General features: G+C 38.3%; 1 protein-coding gene across 6 annotated transcripts in view; it reads left to right on the top strand.

Annotated features, from left to right (window-relative positions):
* ADAMTSL3 (ADAMTS like 3) overlaps window positions 1-16,390 on the top strand; it is a 179,528-nt gene that overhangs the window by 101,637 nt on the left and 61,501 nt on the right. For all 6 annotated transcript variants that reach the window (XR_009724559.1, XM_061347296.1, XM_061347297.1 and 3 more), the window contains exons 7-8: window positions 4,944-5,070; window positions 13,506-13,580. Coding sequence is in view for 5 of the 6 variants with exons in the window: in XM_061347296.1 (XP_061203280.1) it covers window positions 4,944-5,070; window positions 13,506-13,580 (202 nt within the window). In the remaining variant the exon portion in view is untranslated. The remainder of the gene's footprint in view (window positions 1-4,943; window positions 5,071-13,505; window positions 13,581-16,390) is intronic.

Here is a 16,390-nt window from a genome sequence, read left to right as displayed (position 1 = left end):
TGTATATAAAATTATGCTTTTGATAGTAATAATGACACCATGCTTAAATGGTGCTTGTTATGCACACATCTCTGGTTTTGCTCATGTTTCAGGTATTTTTCTTTTGTAGAGCATAGGCATATCTTCAGGTTCTTTAGTTGAAGTATATCATCTCGAGTCGTTAGCATCTCAGAAATGGGTTTTTTTATAATTGACATACAAGATTTTTATGATTGACAACTCACCTGTGTGGAAGGTGTTCTACAGAAAATGGTGGTGTGCCTCTTTTGAAGGAGTGCCTGCAGCTAGAGATGAGTGGTCAGTTGAAGGAACAACACAGTTCAAGGAGGTCTAAAGCAATGGTCTAACAAGCAAAAGCTGAAGTTTCAAAGCCTGCATTGAGCTCTGCATTGTCGATTCTACTCTGTGTTAGTATTTACATCTATTAAGAGAAGACTCTGAAGGATGTTTGGGAATTATGTTTTTCACTACAGTGCTTTTTTTGCCATATTGGAATCCTAGTTAAAGACCTGTCACCTGGGAGTCTTGTCTATTTTCTTGCCATAGTAGACTATAAACATCTCCTTAAGAAAGATCTATGAATTTAACAGATTGTACTTTGACCTTCATAACCGGAATTAACATGCTGTATTAATTTCTTCAAGTCTAATTCCTCAGCTGAAACTGCTAAGTGAATAAGAGCTAAAGAAACAGCTGTGGGAGCTTCTGGGCGATTTTTGGACTCATATTTGCAAAAATACTTGTAACGTCCCATAGTCACCTCTAACATAGCAGCATTTTCATTTTTCTCTTTCATCTGTATTACTATATTTTATACCCTGACCTTTTGCTCTTCCTTTGCCTTTCTGAACCTACATATAAACTATTCTAAGCATGCTACAAAATATTTAACATCCTTCGGTATTGTCTTTCACAATAGCACTGGCATACTAAGATTTAGTTTAGAAGTTTGTTGAAGCAGAGGAACATTTCTGTTCACTGTTTATTCAGATGCTTTCTATCCTGGCTGCTTGTGTCAAAACACAGGATTCTTTTTCATATTTCTGTTTTGTTTCTTTTCTTTGGAAGAACATAGACAAGTAACATATTCAGGTTCTGCCCCAGAGTAGTAATAACCCAGGCACCTGTTTCTGAAAATAATCCACCCCTCCCCATATCCAAATTCATAGATACCTCATCATGGACAATGTATTAAATGCATAAAGTACCCATTTCCTCAGTACCTTTTTTATATTAAATTTCTGCTGATTGTTCATTTTATTATATATTGGTCAATATTCTCCCTGCAGTCTGAGGAGCTCGTGTACAACCTAGTCATTACCATGCTTCTATCGTATTTTGAATGATAGTATTTATTCTTGCAGATTTCTTAAATGTGAAGGGTCCCGATCCTTCCATTGCACAGTTTGTATTATCACTTGTTTCATTAATGCAGCCTATGTTAAAATCACCTAATACTATTATTTCTGACTATGCCCTAAAAGCCTGCAGATGTTTTCCCAATCTGCCTGTAATATTTATAGCTGATCCCTTTGCTCTGTAAACAGTGAGCAATGTGAGGTAAATTAACCCTAACAAATGCCTTAATTGTGAAAATCCTCAGACCTCTTTGGCTTGCTGAGGTGGTGTGTGAGCTGAGGAAGGCTGTTACCTTATATAATTTTCTTGTCCTTGTTGCAGCTTTGCTTGCAAATACACGTGTATTCCCCTCAAAATGTTTCATCAGATCCTTTTTTTTTTTCTATTAGTTACTGGCTAAAATTATGAATACCTTAAATTTATAATGTTTGATGTTTTAACACCATATGTGTTTGAGGCCTGATTTCCAAAGCTATGCCTTGCCCCAAATCTGAAATTCTGTGCTTGCTTCAGCCCTAAATTGTGATACTACTTTGGATTTTCTGAATTTTGTTTCAGCATATCATTGCTTGATATTCATATTCCTAACAGTTGATACAAACATAATCTTGGAAGAAAGTCCACAGAGGGTGAATGCATCCAGCTGAACACCCCACCTTTGCTGGCAGGGGAGCTGTAAAGCTTTTCCCACATGCAAGTCTCTTCCAGTTAGTGCTCCTGTTTTATTTCTGTGGCATTTGTCGTATTAAAAAATAAGCAATAATAGTACACAAAACAGTCCTCTGAAATACGCTGCTGTGCTGATTATCTTTTTTCTTACATTCCATGTTGGACACAATAGTGTCTTGTGTTTGCACAGTTGTATAATTTTTGTTATATGCAATGAGAGTTTGTTTTCATAGTGACTGTGTGCAATAGTTGAATATGTGTGCTTATTATTATCATGTTGGGCTTTAATGGGCTGGTCTTACAAGTACTCTGCTTGCTCAATACCCTCCTCCTACCAAATTCTTGCAGGATCTGTAACCTACAAATATACAACAGCTTTAATAAAAATAGCAGTTTCTCACAGAATATCACCATGTGCAGCTTAATTTTTCCTTTGAGAATTAATTGATGAGTGAATAAACAGATTCTTAATATTTAGAAAATGGGATTACACTATGAAATAGAAATGTGTCTGTGAGATCTGGGGAGAAATTACACTTGCAGTAGTTCTAACAATTTACCTCCATGTGCTAGTAGTAACTTCATGTGAATAAGAGCAGGAGAAGCAGTGGAGAGCAATAAATACTTTAAAAGTCTGCCTGAGAGAAATATAGACTCTCTCAACTACTGGTATGGTCCCCATCATTGCACCATTGGAATGTTTCAGAATCTTTAGGAGATTTATTCTTGCAACATCCCTGTGAGGTGGGGAATTGCAGTTATATCCCTTCCACAGACTGAAATCGAAAAGCACAGGAAGTTTTCAAAGGTCAAAAAGAAAGTCTGGTGTGGAGCTGGGAATTGAGGGGGGTTTCAAGTTAAAGACACTGTGTTGAGAGCACTATTATTGTATCTCTTGAAATGTTGTCTGCTTTCTGACTTGCACAGTGGCCCAGGCAGGTTCTGGTTTTGAAATGCTGTTAGTTTCATTCATTCTTAGTGCTCATTAATAATTAAATGAGAAGAAAGGCTTGTTTAGAGTAAGTTGTTTACAGTATTTTTCTTTTTGTTATTTTGTGGGTGTCATTGATGAACCCAGACCTAATGTTAAAAAACATTAAGTGCAAACATTTTAATCTAAATCCTATCCTAAATTATAGTATAATTTTCCCCCATAGCTCCTATGTAGTAAAGAATCACCTGTTCTGAGACTGTCTGATTTCACATGTATGTTAATTTTATTTTTACAACTAAGTTTTTGGTTAACAATAGCATTAAGTCATTTCACTTTAGCTGCTTATTTATTTTTAAAATGAATTATTTGCTGGGTTACATAGGATGAATGTTTCCTTCAGCTGCAGGAATAAAATAACTTCCTGTTGCCAATGTAGAATTCTGTGATAAATCTGCACCCTTTAGTAAGGAGATGCCATTCCGTTCAACATGTCTCTCAACCCAGTGTATCATAAGCTGTCCCCCACAATGCCATCCTCTTAAGAGGATGCAGGATGTAGGGAACTGGGAAACCAAGGGAAAGGGTCGGGTGTGGGAGGTGGGACTGCTTTGCTGTCTTTTCTATAGACACATGAAACCTTGAGATTACATTTCTGTGTTTGGCTGTGGATGTGTGTGATTTGTGCAGTGTGTGTCTTGTGTGTGTGTTAACCCAGACTGGAAGACCCAACCCTGCCTCTTACGTGCGGACTCCATCCTCACCTCTCCAAGGGGATCGTGTGTCAGTTTTGGCATAGCACAGATGCAGTGGATCTTGGCAGCTAAGACTGCCCCTTCCCCTTCCAAGCATTTTTATATAGGAAGAGGAGTGTGCTGGCCAATTTCAGAATTCTAGCACTGCTTTTAACTGTGAATTTCCAGAGTGCTTTCTGTCCATTTGTCAGTTTGGAGTTCAGTTAAGTATTCATCCATGATGAATGAGCTGCACTTCTCAGGGATGTGTGGCTATTAGAGGCATTTAGGCTGACTTGAGAAAACTTGAATCTGAAGATGAGCTTTTTACCACCTTGCTCAGCATTTGGTACTCCATGAAAGTATCTTCTACGAAATGGTGAAGGGTAAGACAGGTGAGACCAAATATTTATCTCCGTTTCAGAAGGAAGATGCTTTTAATCAGTGTCGTCTACTCTTCTTTGTCCTCCCATTCTCACTCCCATGCTTCTTGGAGGGTGATTGATATGAAAAAGGAAAACCCGGAAAAATGTTTTCATTACAGTTTGGAGAGTTTTCAGTTGACAGTTTTTCAAAAATGTTGCTTTTGGAATTTTTGGCAGTGTTTAAGTTAGGGTGTTTTTATAATAATCATTAGAAAGTTTTATAGATCAGGTCTCATATTCAGAAATAAAAAAAAATCAGAAGGTGAGAACTGAATCATCCAAGTTTTTTAAAACCTGGTTAGCAACTGTATATGTCATTGACTGGGTGTAAATGACAAATAGGAGATCTACACAAATACCAGTTAAATTTTGAATGGCTGATACACTACATTGAGCACTGCCCACAAGTGCTTGTCTGTGAAGCTGAAGGCTGAGTGCCCTTTAAACATTTAACTTGGGTTATTTCATTGCATTAATCCGTTCTCAGACATAATTAAACAGGTGATGAAAAACAAATTGTAAATAACATAGTTGTCCCTTGTGTTGGAAAGAATAATGCTCAATGGTATTCATTCACATAAGTAGAGGGAAACCGATTTGTGTATTTCCTATGCTTGAGCAGCTTAATACATCAGTTGTTGTGGTTCATCATTAACAATGCGGAAATGACAGTGTGCTTTAAAATCCTAAATGGCAAGATATGCTTTGATAGAATGAGGCCAGCTCATAAAATCGAAAGGATAACATAATAAATATAATTTCAGAAACCTGAGCATGTCTACTACAGCTTTGCCCTCCTTCTGACTGTGGTGTTGATCTTGGCAGGCAGTAGGCTGTGATCGACAACTTGGGAGCAATGCCAAGGAAGACAACTGTGGAGTCTGTGCAGGAGATGGTTCAACATGCAGGCTTGTAAGGGGACAAGCTAAGGCACATGTCTCACCAGAAAAAAGTAGGTTGCAAACTGATCCTATTGTAATCTATCCTTGACTGTGTTTTCTGCTTGTATATGAACATATGTATTGCAAGGTGACCTTTTAACTATATACTTGTTTGCAGTTTTCAAAGCTACTTATTCTAAAGTCTGTGCTAGATTAGTCTGTTGAAATTCCACGAGGGATACTACACATTAGAGTATAGCTAGGAAAGAATCTGAGATATGCAATTTTTTAATAGAGCTACTCAATTCATTCTATCAGGAATAACCATCAAGATGCGCATCTTATTTTAGAGGGTATCCTCGTGTTGCAATATATGTGATACTGCAGCAATGTTTTTAAATGATGGAAACATCTTATAGATGGCTTTATGGAAATTGTGGCCCATGATTGAAAGTACATGGTTTTCAACTTAACTTTCTTTTTTTTAATTGTCTAAAGACAGTTGGATTTAAGAGGGAAGTTAACTACTTGTATGCTATAAAAAGCTCAAGGTGAAAAGGAGTCATACTCTCTTCTCTCTTTCGTGTGCTTGGCTTAAACTTTGCCACTCTTTCTCAAAATAACTAGCATCTTACTTTGAGTAACTCTAGGTCTCAGTAGTCCTGAAAATATAAGAGAGGAGGGGTATCAGAATTAGATCTTTTCCTAAGAGTGGCAATGTCCAGGCAAGGTTTGCCATATAGAGGCTTGCCTCTGACACTTTACCCTCATGGATGATGTTCACTCTAGTCTCCCAGCATGTGTCCCATGTGCCTCACATCAATTTTTTTCTGTTTCTGAACTCACAGTATGTATTTATCCTATGGATATGGAGCCTTTGGTGTTTGTTACCTTTCTGCAGAGCCACAAGATGCGTGATGATCTGGTGCTCTTAAAGTCGATACTTAAAGATCAAATGCAAGCAGCTGTTTGGGTTTTTTAATGAATGAAGCACCTGCCTTTGACAGATGGACGTATTTTAGTACTGTTGTAGTTCAGCCAGCAAAGAATGTAGTTCAGCAATTTATAAACTTTTTTATCCTGAACACTGAGCAAATGTCTTGAATCTTTACAATGAGAAGAAAACGAGTTTTCATGGAAGGCCATTTTTTATTCACTTTTTCCTATCAAATACTCAGACTTTCTGGTCAGCACAGAGTAAGCACTTGTAAAGCAATAAAATGCTTCTTCCCCTCTCTCATCTGGTGGTCAGCTGGAACAGAAAGGAATTTCATTGTCTTTTCCAGTTTTACAACAACAGAGGTTCTCCTAGAGGACAATTCTTGAGGACACCCTAGCTGTTTCTAAGGCAGCCCAAAATAAACTTGTTAGATTAGCAAACCTGGTTGGATAGCTCATGATAAATGAAATTAAAAGATCACATTTAGTTGCTGCTTAGTATGTAAGTATGGTAAAGACAAAGTGGTAACAGGGATCTGGTTTTGAAACTGTCATTCTGCAACAAGATATTAATTTCACCTGTGATATTCTGGTACAGTTAAGAGCTGACTACAGCTGACAACACTTGATGGAATATCTCCCATTGCCTTTATCAAGTTATGAAGAATGCCCATGGCTGATTGTTTTCTCTGCCATAATTCAGTGGCTCTTTAAGAGTTCTTTAAAATTAAAGATGAAGAAAGACTGTTCTGGGGAAAGGTGTCGGTTATGTCAAGTTTTGTTTTTAACTTGCACTGCAGAAGGGTATATTACATGAATGAATTTAATTCACATAAACAAAACAGTACATACGCTACTGAAATCAGAACTTTTATCTGTTTTCTTGGTATTGTGGTAGTGCCAAAATCTTTTCTGGGTCAAGTTGTTCAGCACTGTGGAAGCAGTTCCATATAGTCATCCTCTGTGTGAATGAAACGTGGAAATAAAGACATGCTTTCTTTGTGCTAATGTATCAGTGAAGGGAGACACAATATCTTCCAAGTAGTCATTTGGAAGCTTTTAGAGCTAGTGTTGAGAAGTAAGATATCAACACAAGACAGACATGTACTTGAGAGGGAGCTTATAAGGTTGTGAGCAAGATGTAAATTTTATTTTGCAATGAAGCAAATTAAAGAATTGGAAGGAAAGCAAGAGCCAAAGATTTTATTATGAAAATAAAAAAGGAGACATAAAGGGAAATAGTGCCTTGTTATCTTGGTCCTTATTTTAAGAAAAGAAATGTAGGCATTGATAGCAAATGATCTCTCATAAAGGACTCACTTCAGGTTATTATCTTTTTATATGTTTTTACAGTAAATGAATAACTTTTTTGATTGAAAAACTAAACAGCACTGAAAGAAAGCTTACTGTTTTGCAAATATGAAACAAACTGTCGTTTCAAAAGCTCTTTATTTTTTCCACTAACACTTAATTGCCTTTGAAAGACAAAGTAAGTTAGACTTCTGCCAGCAAGCCAAATTCTAACATTCTGGTAAAATGATTAAAGGTTTGACTAATGATATTCAAACAAAAAGTGTAATAGGTTGTAAAATGTACCATCCCACTGGGAAATGAGATATCACGGGCCTGATGTTTCTAGTACTTATATGCATGGAACTCCCATTAACTCTACTGCACTTTGTGCACATGGAAAAATTGTAGGATTGGGCCCTGATGTCTGCTTTCTGCACCATTATTGGCAAGAAATGGTAGGAAAGTGTTCTGGTTCTGATACCAAGGAAGAAGAAAAGATGCTGGTTCTGAAATTAACAGGGAGTGAAGTTTAAGGCACAGACTTGTCCTAATCTGGTCTTACTTGATTCTTAAACTGTTTGATACTTGCAGATTTTACCTTTGTTAACTTTTGCTAAAAGCTTCATACAAAAGGTTTCAGCGTTCATAGCTTTGTAACTGCTTGAATTTCTTCTTGCTGTGCATTTTATTTCCTATGGCACTTGGGTATTATACCACTGGTCACTTACTGTTACATGTTTGTATGTCATAATCCCCAAGTGCACTTACCTAAAAACCTGATTTCAGTTTGGTCATTTAGCTGAACAGAGGCTTTCTGCAAGGCTCCCTGTTCAGTATCATCAGCTGGCTTGGTTTTGTGACAGCTTGCTACCTCGCATCTTTTTCCATTTCTGAAATCAATATACATGGAGCTAGTAACCCCCATTGTCAGGTTACCTGATACTTCACTTTTTATGAATGACTGTTTGCCAAAATTCAACAGTTGGGTCAGAAACTTTCCATGTCAGGTGCTGCATGTTTTGGAGAAAATTCAGGCAAAACAACTCTGCATATTCCAAAGACACAGGAGAGAAAACCATGTTGTTTCCCACTGTCAAAACATTCCTGAAACCTTTTCTCTAGTATGTCTTAACATCCCCCATTGTTGGACTTGATCACAGATCAGGGATTTGAAATTTGGCAGGCAATGATCTTCTGGTCATGGACAAGTCGTTTGCCAATATCTGTGAACATCAACACATATTTTACTACAATCCCTTCAAAAAAAAAAAACCACCACCACCAAACCCCCAAACAAACCCCTTCTCCTTAAGTCTCTGTGGAGGATTCTTTGATGTTAACAGCTGACATTTCTGAAAACTTGTCCTTTTAAGTGTGTTTAGCTTTTTACACATCCTAGCTGCAAACAAATCATATGTGTGCTGTCTTCACAGAATAAATTAACATGTTGCTCTTCCAGAGCTAAGCTTTTGAAAAGCGTCCTTGATGTTGCTCTTGCTTTCTATTTGCTTCAGTGTAGAATGGGTACCATGGGATGAAGTCTATGACGCCTCCTGCCTCACTTTCGGGCATTGCAGAAAAGATTTTGTGAAGATTTCCGGACCCTCCTGAGTTTCAGACTTATGAGTGGGGAAGGGTAGATCACATGAGAAGTGGGAAAGACAAGACTAGCTGAACAGAAAAAGCTGACAGTTCATAGAGTGAAGACAGATTTGAGAAGATGTGAGGAGAACCTAGGACTGGCTGTACACTTATGTTGGGTCAAGGAAAATAGGAAGAGCGGAAGACTGAGATTAGATAAGGAATCTGGAGTGGGAGATGGAGTGAGAAACACTTGGAGAGGAAGGACAAAAATTGACGGTATGTAGAGCCAGGAGAGGGAATTGAGACTAGTTTGGCAGGAAAACTGTGTGTGGGGAGGGATAGAATGCCAATACTTTAGCATTTCAATTTGGAGTATGTTTTTTTGAAGCAAATTTCATCATGGTCCTAACATGCTGCTCATAGAGTTCACATCATGGAGTGGTCTTCGGGAACATAAACTGGATTTTTGTTGGATGAAACTAAACTGGAAGGTGTGCCCCAGAAAAGCACCTAATGTTCTCCAGCAGCTACTGAATATGTAGTCCATGGGATCAGACTAGAGTTGCTCCAAGGTGAAGCACCTCCAGTGCGTAAAGTGTGAATGCTATTTCAGTTTACAGATTGTTTAGTTTGGTTGCTTTACTTGGAAATGTTATTGGTAGCGTGAAGTATTCTTCATTACTTTCCTGATCTCTGTTGTCTTACTCGGTGATTTTACTGTGTGAGAACATTGTCTATTTCATTATTTATTTCACACTGCACTTCCTCGAGATGCATTTACTTAAAAGGCTGCTTCCTGTGTGTCTTTGAACATTTTCTCCAGTGCAAATTTTAGAAGTGTCCGGAAATAGAAGAAGTATGTAACCAAAATGAGTTGTGCTCACACTGTCTCAAGCAGGTTACCACACCTTACCAACACCCAGCAGTACAAAGAAGCAGCACTCTCAGATGAAGAGACAGCCTTGAGTGGTAAAATCAGTGGGCAAGAGGGACGAAGGTCCAGAGGAGTGAGAGGGTGTGAGACTGAAGAGGGAAGGACTCAAGAAGAGAAAGGATGTGCTTATACAGATTTCTGCAACGTAGCTTTTAGGGACAAGATATATAATTTCTGCTTTCGGTAGCCCACACTGCTCTGGTTCAGGTGTCTCTTAAAGATTGTGTATATAGCTTTGCTCAGATTCTTCTTACGAGGCAGGTCAGCACACACCCAACACAAATGGCATCTGAAATTATGCCTAATGTTAGAGTGGTTGGTGGAAGCCACCCCAGTAAGACTCCAAGCATTTTGAGCTTTTTTGTTTCCCTTGTGCTGATAGTTGTTCCTGGACTATTGTTCTCTGTGTTTTGAGAGCACATAGGTCTTCAATCAGAATCGGAGGACCAGCAGATAACTGCTGAGCAAATACATGGAAAGAAACAATTTTTATAGGCCTGAAATAAACCCTCTGCCCTGCTGTAAGAGGAGAGAGGGAAAAATCCCAACTGGCCCATATGTGAAACAGTAAATGGGTCCACCATGGCCCACATGGAAAAATAAATAAAACCTGCTGAATTGGATTGAACTCAGGAATGTGGCTCTTTTATTTTGATCCTGGGGATTAGCTCCCAGTCTTACCATAGCAGGGAGTCTGATCTTGCTCTCGTTGAAATCCAAAATCTAAATCCACATTAACACCATAGAAACAGGATCAAACCTTGCCATCTAGAGTAAAAGCAATCCAGGAGCTTAATCTGCAAGTGCTTTGTGTAGTGTGTGCACACTCATTTGCTGAGAGAGTCCCTGTGTAAGAGCAGGAGCCCCATTTCAGGCAGGTGCTGGAGAAAGATGAACCACATGCCCTCAGGAATCTGTACAGTGAAAGCAGTGTTAGAATAAAGAGACAATATCTCACCTGTTTCTCAATTTTTAAGGTGAGATTTATGACTCTCAAAACGTATTTTACGATCTAGTGTTTCTGCATATTCCAGATGATTCTATGATTATTTATTTTCAGTTTTAGAGAAAGGTTGCACTTAACTTCCAAAGATACATAAATAGTATAAGACGGGGGAAGATAATTGGAAATTCTAAGTATAGGTTTCAGAACAGCAATTTACCCTTTTGTTTTCATAAAAGTTCACTGCTTTCGACAGTGTAGATCCTACTGGTTTAATGGGAAATGTACAACATAACCATTTTTAAATGGGTTTACAGGACCTTGTGCTCCTTTAAGAATATGAATTGTGTGCTTCAACTGAGAGCCAGAGACCTCTGGAATATACAGTTTTGGAGCCAGACCTGGACAGTCGTAACTACTGTTTCATAGGAATTTAAAGCTGTCCTCAGGAGAAGGTGGAGTCCCTTAGGTCATTCTGCCCCATTTTCTTCCAGTTCTCCATCTCAGTTCAGAATTCCAAAAATCTCACTTTCCTTTTTTCCTATAATTAATTTCATCTCATGGAAGGATAGAGCAAGGTCATCATTATCTCAGTCAGGTTACAAGAATCTTTTGTCTGCTTTCAGACTTCTTGACAGGTCCACGGGGGTGCAGAGGTTGAACGTTGCTGTGGTGGTGAAGTTAGTCATCTCCTCTAATGCAAATAAAATACTTTCTGGTAATATTGTCTCTGCCGCAGAGAAACACCAAATTTAGCACCCCCGTGAGACTTTTGGACCATATCAGAGAGTGCTTCGGTGAGGGTGGAATGTCTGTAGTATTATTAAAGGAATGTGAAGCATCCTGAAAAGGGATCAACAAGGCCTGCTGAGGCGAACGGAGCTTGCTGTAAGGAGGTGGAGGAAGCAAAGCAGAACGACCCTGGTTGTTCTCAAGAGGAGCAGTCCTACACATCTCTGCACATCTGCAAATCCCAGCCTCGTCCGTTCAGCACGGAGTGCCCTTGGTTCCACTTCAAAACAGCAGTTGCTTTATTCAGAGCTGGTCATAAGCAGACTCTTATTTGAGGTTTTGTGCTGTAACTGCTGGTTGGTTGTCAAGACTGGATACAATTCCTGACCAAGTAGGGACAGATGGGCCCCTCAAACCTGCTTTCTCTCAAATACTGTATAGCACATGAATTCAGTAGTTATTTCCTTACTTTAAAGATACACACATCCACTACCTTCTGGCTATCTTTAGCAATTCGGCTGATGAAAAACCAAGATGCAAAAAGATATTAAGTGGTTCAGTAGTTAATGTTTTTTCCAGGGCTCCATAGCTGTGTTATTGTTCTTACTGTAGTATTTTTCACTCTGGTGGAATACCCAAGTATGAAATTAATAAAGATCATATTTTATTACATCCAAAATAAATTGTTATATTTAAATGTCTTTCCTAGAAATTGGCGATATAAAAACTGTAACATAAGAAGGTGTTTATTTCAGAAAAAATAATTGCAGCATTTGCTTGAAGTATCCTGAGCATTTGGCAGGATTTCATACTTATGCTAAGGAGATGTAAACCAGAAGCTGATAATTTAGCATCTACTATAAAAGGGTCTGGTTTAAAGTGGAAAGAAACATTCTTCAACTAATTTTTAGTTAAAACTAAACTCAAGTATTCTTCCTTTAAATATTGTGTGAGTAGTTCTGGAGCCAATGCATCACTGACCTTCAGCTCGCATTACTTTTTGAATTTGCAAAACTGAAGTTCTTCTACACCAGCCCCTAGATGTGTGTTAATGCTGTCACTGAACTTGGCACCCTCTGTGGGGTGTACCTGCAATGGGCCCATGTTTACAGGTCTTCCCTCAAAGAAGATTTGCAGCTAGAAATGGAGACAGCAGGTTGGCACTTGGTTGTTTGGACACTTCTCTTGTTCTTTCGTAGATATTACTCTTGTGCACTGTACATACCCTTTTCTGAGAGCACTGCTCTTGCTGGCATGAAAGACTCTGGTCTATTGATTCGTGTGTTAACTCAGTTTGCTTGGGCAAATCACAGATTTCCTACAGTTGAAATGGAAAGTAATAACTTTCTGCCTTTGTAAAATACACTGAAGTAAGTGTGTTGAACGTTTATATATGAAGAGACCATTCAGGCAGCCAAAAGCTGTTTTGTATTGACATGTCCTATTCAGCGCTGGTTTGTTTTATAGTTAATTTTAAATTGAGGCTCTTACTGGAAGGAATGATCTTATATCGTAAGTTAGATGCAGACACTCTGTTATAACATACACGTTATAGCTAAAATATATTTGCTCTTAAGTGGTCTGTAATTGGTTAAGGGTTAGTGTTAAGTAGATGATTTATTTCCTGTAAGTCCTGCCACTTATTAAAGTTGTGACCTGCAGCAGGAAATGAGGTGTGGGCAAAATGAAACTGAACAGCTGCAGATTTTTGTAAGGGGGAAGTACTACTTAGCAGATTCCTTATGTCAATTCAGTGATTAGGAAATAAAACTGGAACAACAGAGTGTAAATATGTTCCTAATACACTACTGACATTTCAGTTGTTTTTGTTAATAGCAAATAATTCTCGAATAGCAAGAAAGATTTACAAGTCCGTTCGTAGCTCTTAATAGTTGTATGGCATAGCAAACAGACTCAATATACTGTACTTAATAAAATAACATATGATTATTTTTAATAGAAAAATTGTGAAACCTGTTAAATATTTTCTTAGACACTTTTGACAGTTTTCCATCAAGTTATGTGATGTGCAAATTCCCTGATGCAAGATAACTTCTAAAACAGTTCTTTAATTTTCCTAGGGGAAGAAACTGTGATTGCTGTACCACATGGGAGTCGCAGTGTGAGAATTACCCTGAAAGGACCAGCACACCTTGGTATGACTGAGCTGTTTTATATGTTTATTCATAGACAGAAGGTAAAAACAGAACCTTGTATTTGAACTCATGCAAACTTTGGGAACACATAGTGACCTTGATTCCTCTTCCCATCTTTAATATCCATGCTGTAGATAGTCCTAGAGAACATTGGAAGTCCACTTAGTAAAAAGAAATAGCGCACATACTGGTGGTTTCTAAATTTATTTAAACCAAGTAATTCTTAACACGTCTATAAGACATCTAAAATACATTACACTCTGAAACTACATGCAAACAGTTACGTGAAAATTACTTGCAAAGGCTGTGTGTGGGATTGATAGCACTTCTATAACCCAGCACCAGGTTTCTGTTGAAGAGATAGCATAAATAGTCCAGTTGAAGTCACACTTGGTCAGTGAGCAGTGTTCCAGGAAAAGCAGTCTAGGTAAAAATGAGGTAAGGTATTTTTTACATAAAATAAACCACACAAGTCCTGTTTCCATGTAATGCTTTTGGTCATTACATACCATCTGTGTGCAACAGTGCTCTTCTGTCAGACATTCATTTCCTAGTATTTTTTATAAGGCTGATGGTAGTATCTGTAGTAATTTCTTTACCTATAGGCCTACTTTACATAAGGACCTAATCTTTTCAATGATAAGTGGTACTGCCATAGCAGGCAATGAAATACACCATCCCTGAACATTTTGAGCAATTTTTTACCAGTAGAAGTGGAAGACTTAGAAAATAAAAAAGACTTCTACTGCTCAGAGGTATGTAAATAAAGACAGAAATACATTTTATTTGAAAATTGCTAATCTATTTATTTGCTTTGAATGTACAGTTATTTTCTTTCAAAGATTTTGCAGACTTTCATTTTAGAGAAGCTCCAGAAGGACAGTAACTTATGACACTGATATCACCAATGTACAAAGCTGAACTTATCTTGAAATAAATAATATTAATGTAAAACTATTGCAAGGGGTGTATGAATGAGTGATCCTGACCAGTTCAGGTCAGGACTCTTGGTCTTTCTTAAGTAGTTCTGCAGAAGGAAGTTGTTGATTTAGCTTTGTATAAGGAAAAAGAACTAGATTCAGTGGCTCCTGGGGGATTTCTGGAAAGCTCCTGAGGAATGCAGCAGCAGCTCTGTAGCTAAGTACAGAGTGCTCCTGGCTTCCTACCCAGGGTGGTTCCGTCAAGAAGCTGTGGCTTGGCATTACCTTTGTCAGCTAGTTCTCTTGCTGGATGAGAATTGTGAAATGTTCCTTTAACCACTTCCCCCAGCACATCTGTTTGCAAATCTGGGAGGATTTAGACATTTGTTACCTAAAATTTAAAACTAAAAACGCAGAGGTGAAAAACAAGTGAGAGCTGTTGTGGGGAGGGAGGTGGAAATAGTTTCTGGCTTCATAGAAGACAGGTCTTCAAGAACTGATGTTCTAGAGGATGTGCTTCAGGCAAATTTGCTTGTCTGCCTTTCTGACTGTATGTATGTTTGTGAATGTTTGTCACTTAACAGAAAATATCAAGTGATCTTTTTTCTGAAGCTTCATTGAGTTCTGTGTGGGTGTGCTGGCATAATTAAAGGCAGAATTTAAAAAGTAGTCATCTCTAATTACAGGCTCCATTTGTCAGGGAGTTTCTTCCTGGCTTGGAAGGAGCTGAATTTAACAGGTGGAGCACGCACTAGTTATTGTAGAATTTTATACTGCCTCCTGTTGCCAGTATATATTTGCTCTTCAAGTAAAGTCAGCAGCTCAAACACTGGAAGAGCACGATGGAGTGCCTGGCACTTTTCCCTTTATCTTGTATTCTTTTGTGCTTCATCCTGGGCTTTATGGTCTGCACTTGTTCCAGGAAAACACAGCTGCTGGATTAATCAAAAATGGAAATGTGGTTGGAGATGTAGCACATAACAGATTTGAAACAAATAAATGTTCTGAACATTGTTTTACAATCCGCAGCTTAGTGTTTTAGGAAAGACTACATTTGTTTTGTAGCTGGTAAGACTAAGTATTTTGTTTGTGTATACCGGCACCTTAAGAGAGGCAACAGATTTATCAAGAGAGCAAAGGCATTACTCTGGGTTTTTTTTACATATAGATCCCTCTTGTACCTCTTTCTGCTTGGGTTTTGTGAGTGACTTGGTGGGAAATAACCAAGTAATGAGTACAAAAATGGTTATGAATAAAATGTTTCATTGTTTTGGTTTTGATTTGGACTATATTACGGCTTTTCTAGCAGTTGTTTTAAGAGCATTAGAATCAAAAGAAAGACTGAAAGTTCCCTGAAATTAATCCTCCAGCAGAAGAAACAGGAAAACCAGAAGCTAATATTTTTACAAGTGGCTAATGCTAGATAACTGAGTTCATGAACTTAGGGAGGTTAGGTTCACTAAAAGGAACTGAAACTTTTTTCCCTTTTTGTCAATATCTGCGCTGCTTGCAGTGGTTTGTGTTACTTGACAGTGTTTAGTTGTTCATCTGTGCACTGCTTTGTCTTTTGAGGAAAAGACAGTGTTGCTTGCATTTATAAAAGATGTATTTTGAGTCCCCATAATGTTCTATCTACCAATGAATCACATAGGAAAGAGCGAGCTTCTGGTTAGCAACATGATTTGCTCCTTCTTGCACTGGGAGCAGCAGCTATTGCCCTGGAAATTCTTCCATGCACCTCTCTACACAGTGAGGTATCTTGCAGTGGGTTCCCCATGCCATGCTGCCCTACTCCTGCCTGCCACTAAGAGTGTGGGAGGCTTTTGTGCTGGGTCCTCCATCCACAATTGGGCAAGGCATTTCCATGGGGAAAATATTCTGTATCAAGAT

The sequence above is a fragment of the Neopsephotus bourkii genome, unplaced genomic scaffold (genome assembly GCF_033783945.1).
Source record: "Neopsephotus bourkii isolate Nb327-2 ecotype Australia unplaced genomic scaffold, CSIRO-AGI_Nbou_v1 NB_318, whole genome shotgun sequence".
NCBI classification, from domain to species: Eukaryota; Metazoa; Chordata; class Aves; order Psittaciformes; family Psittacidae; genus Neopsephotus; species Neopsephotus bourkii.
This window is presented reverse-complemented; position numbering and strand designations above follow the sequence as displayed.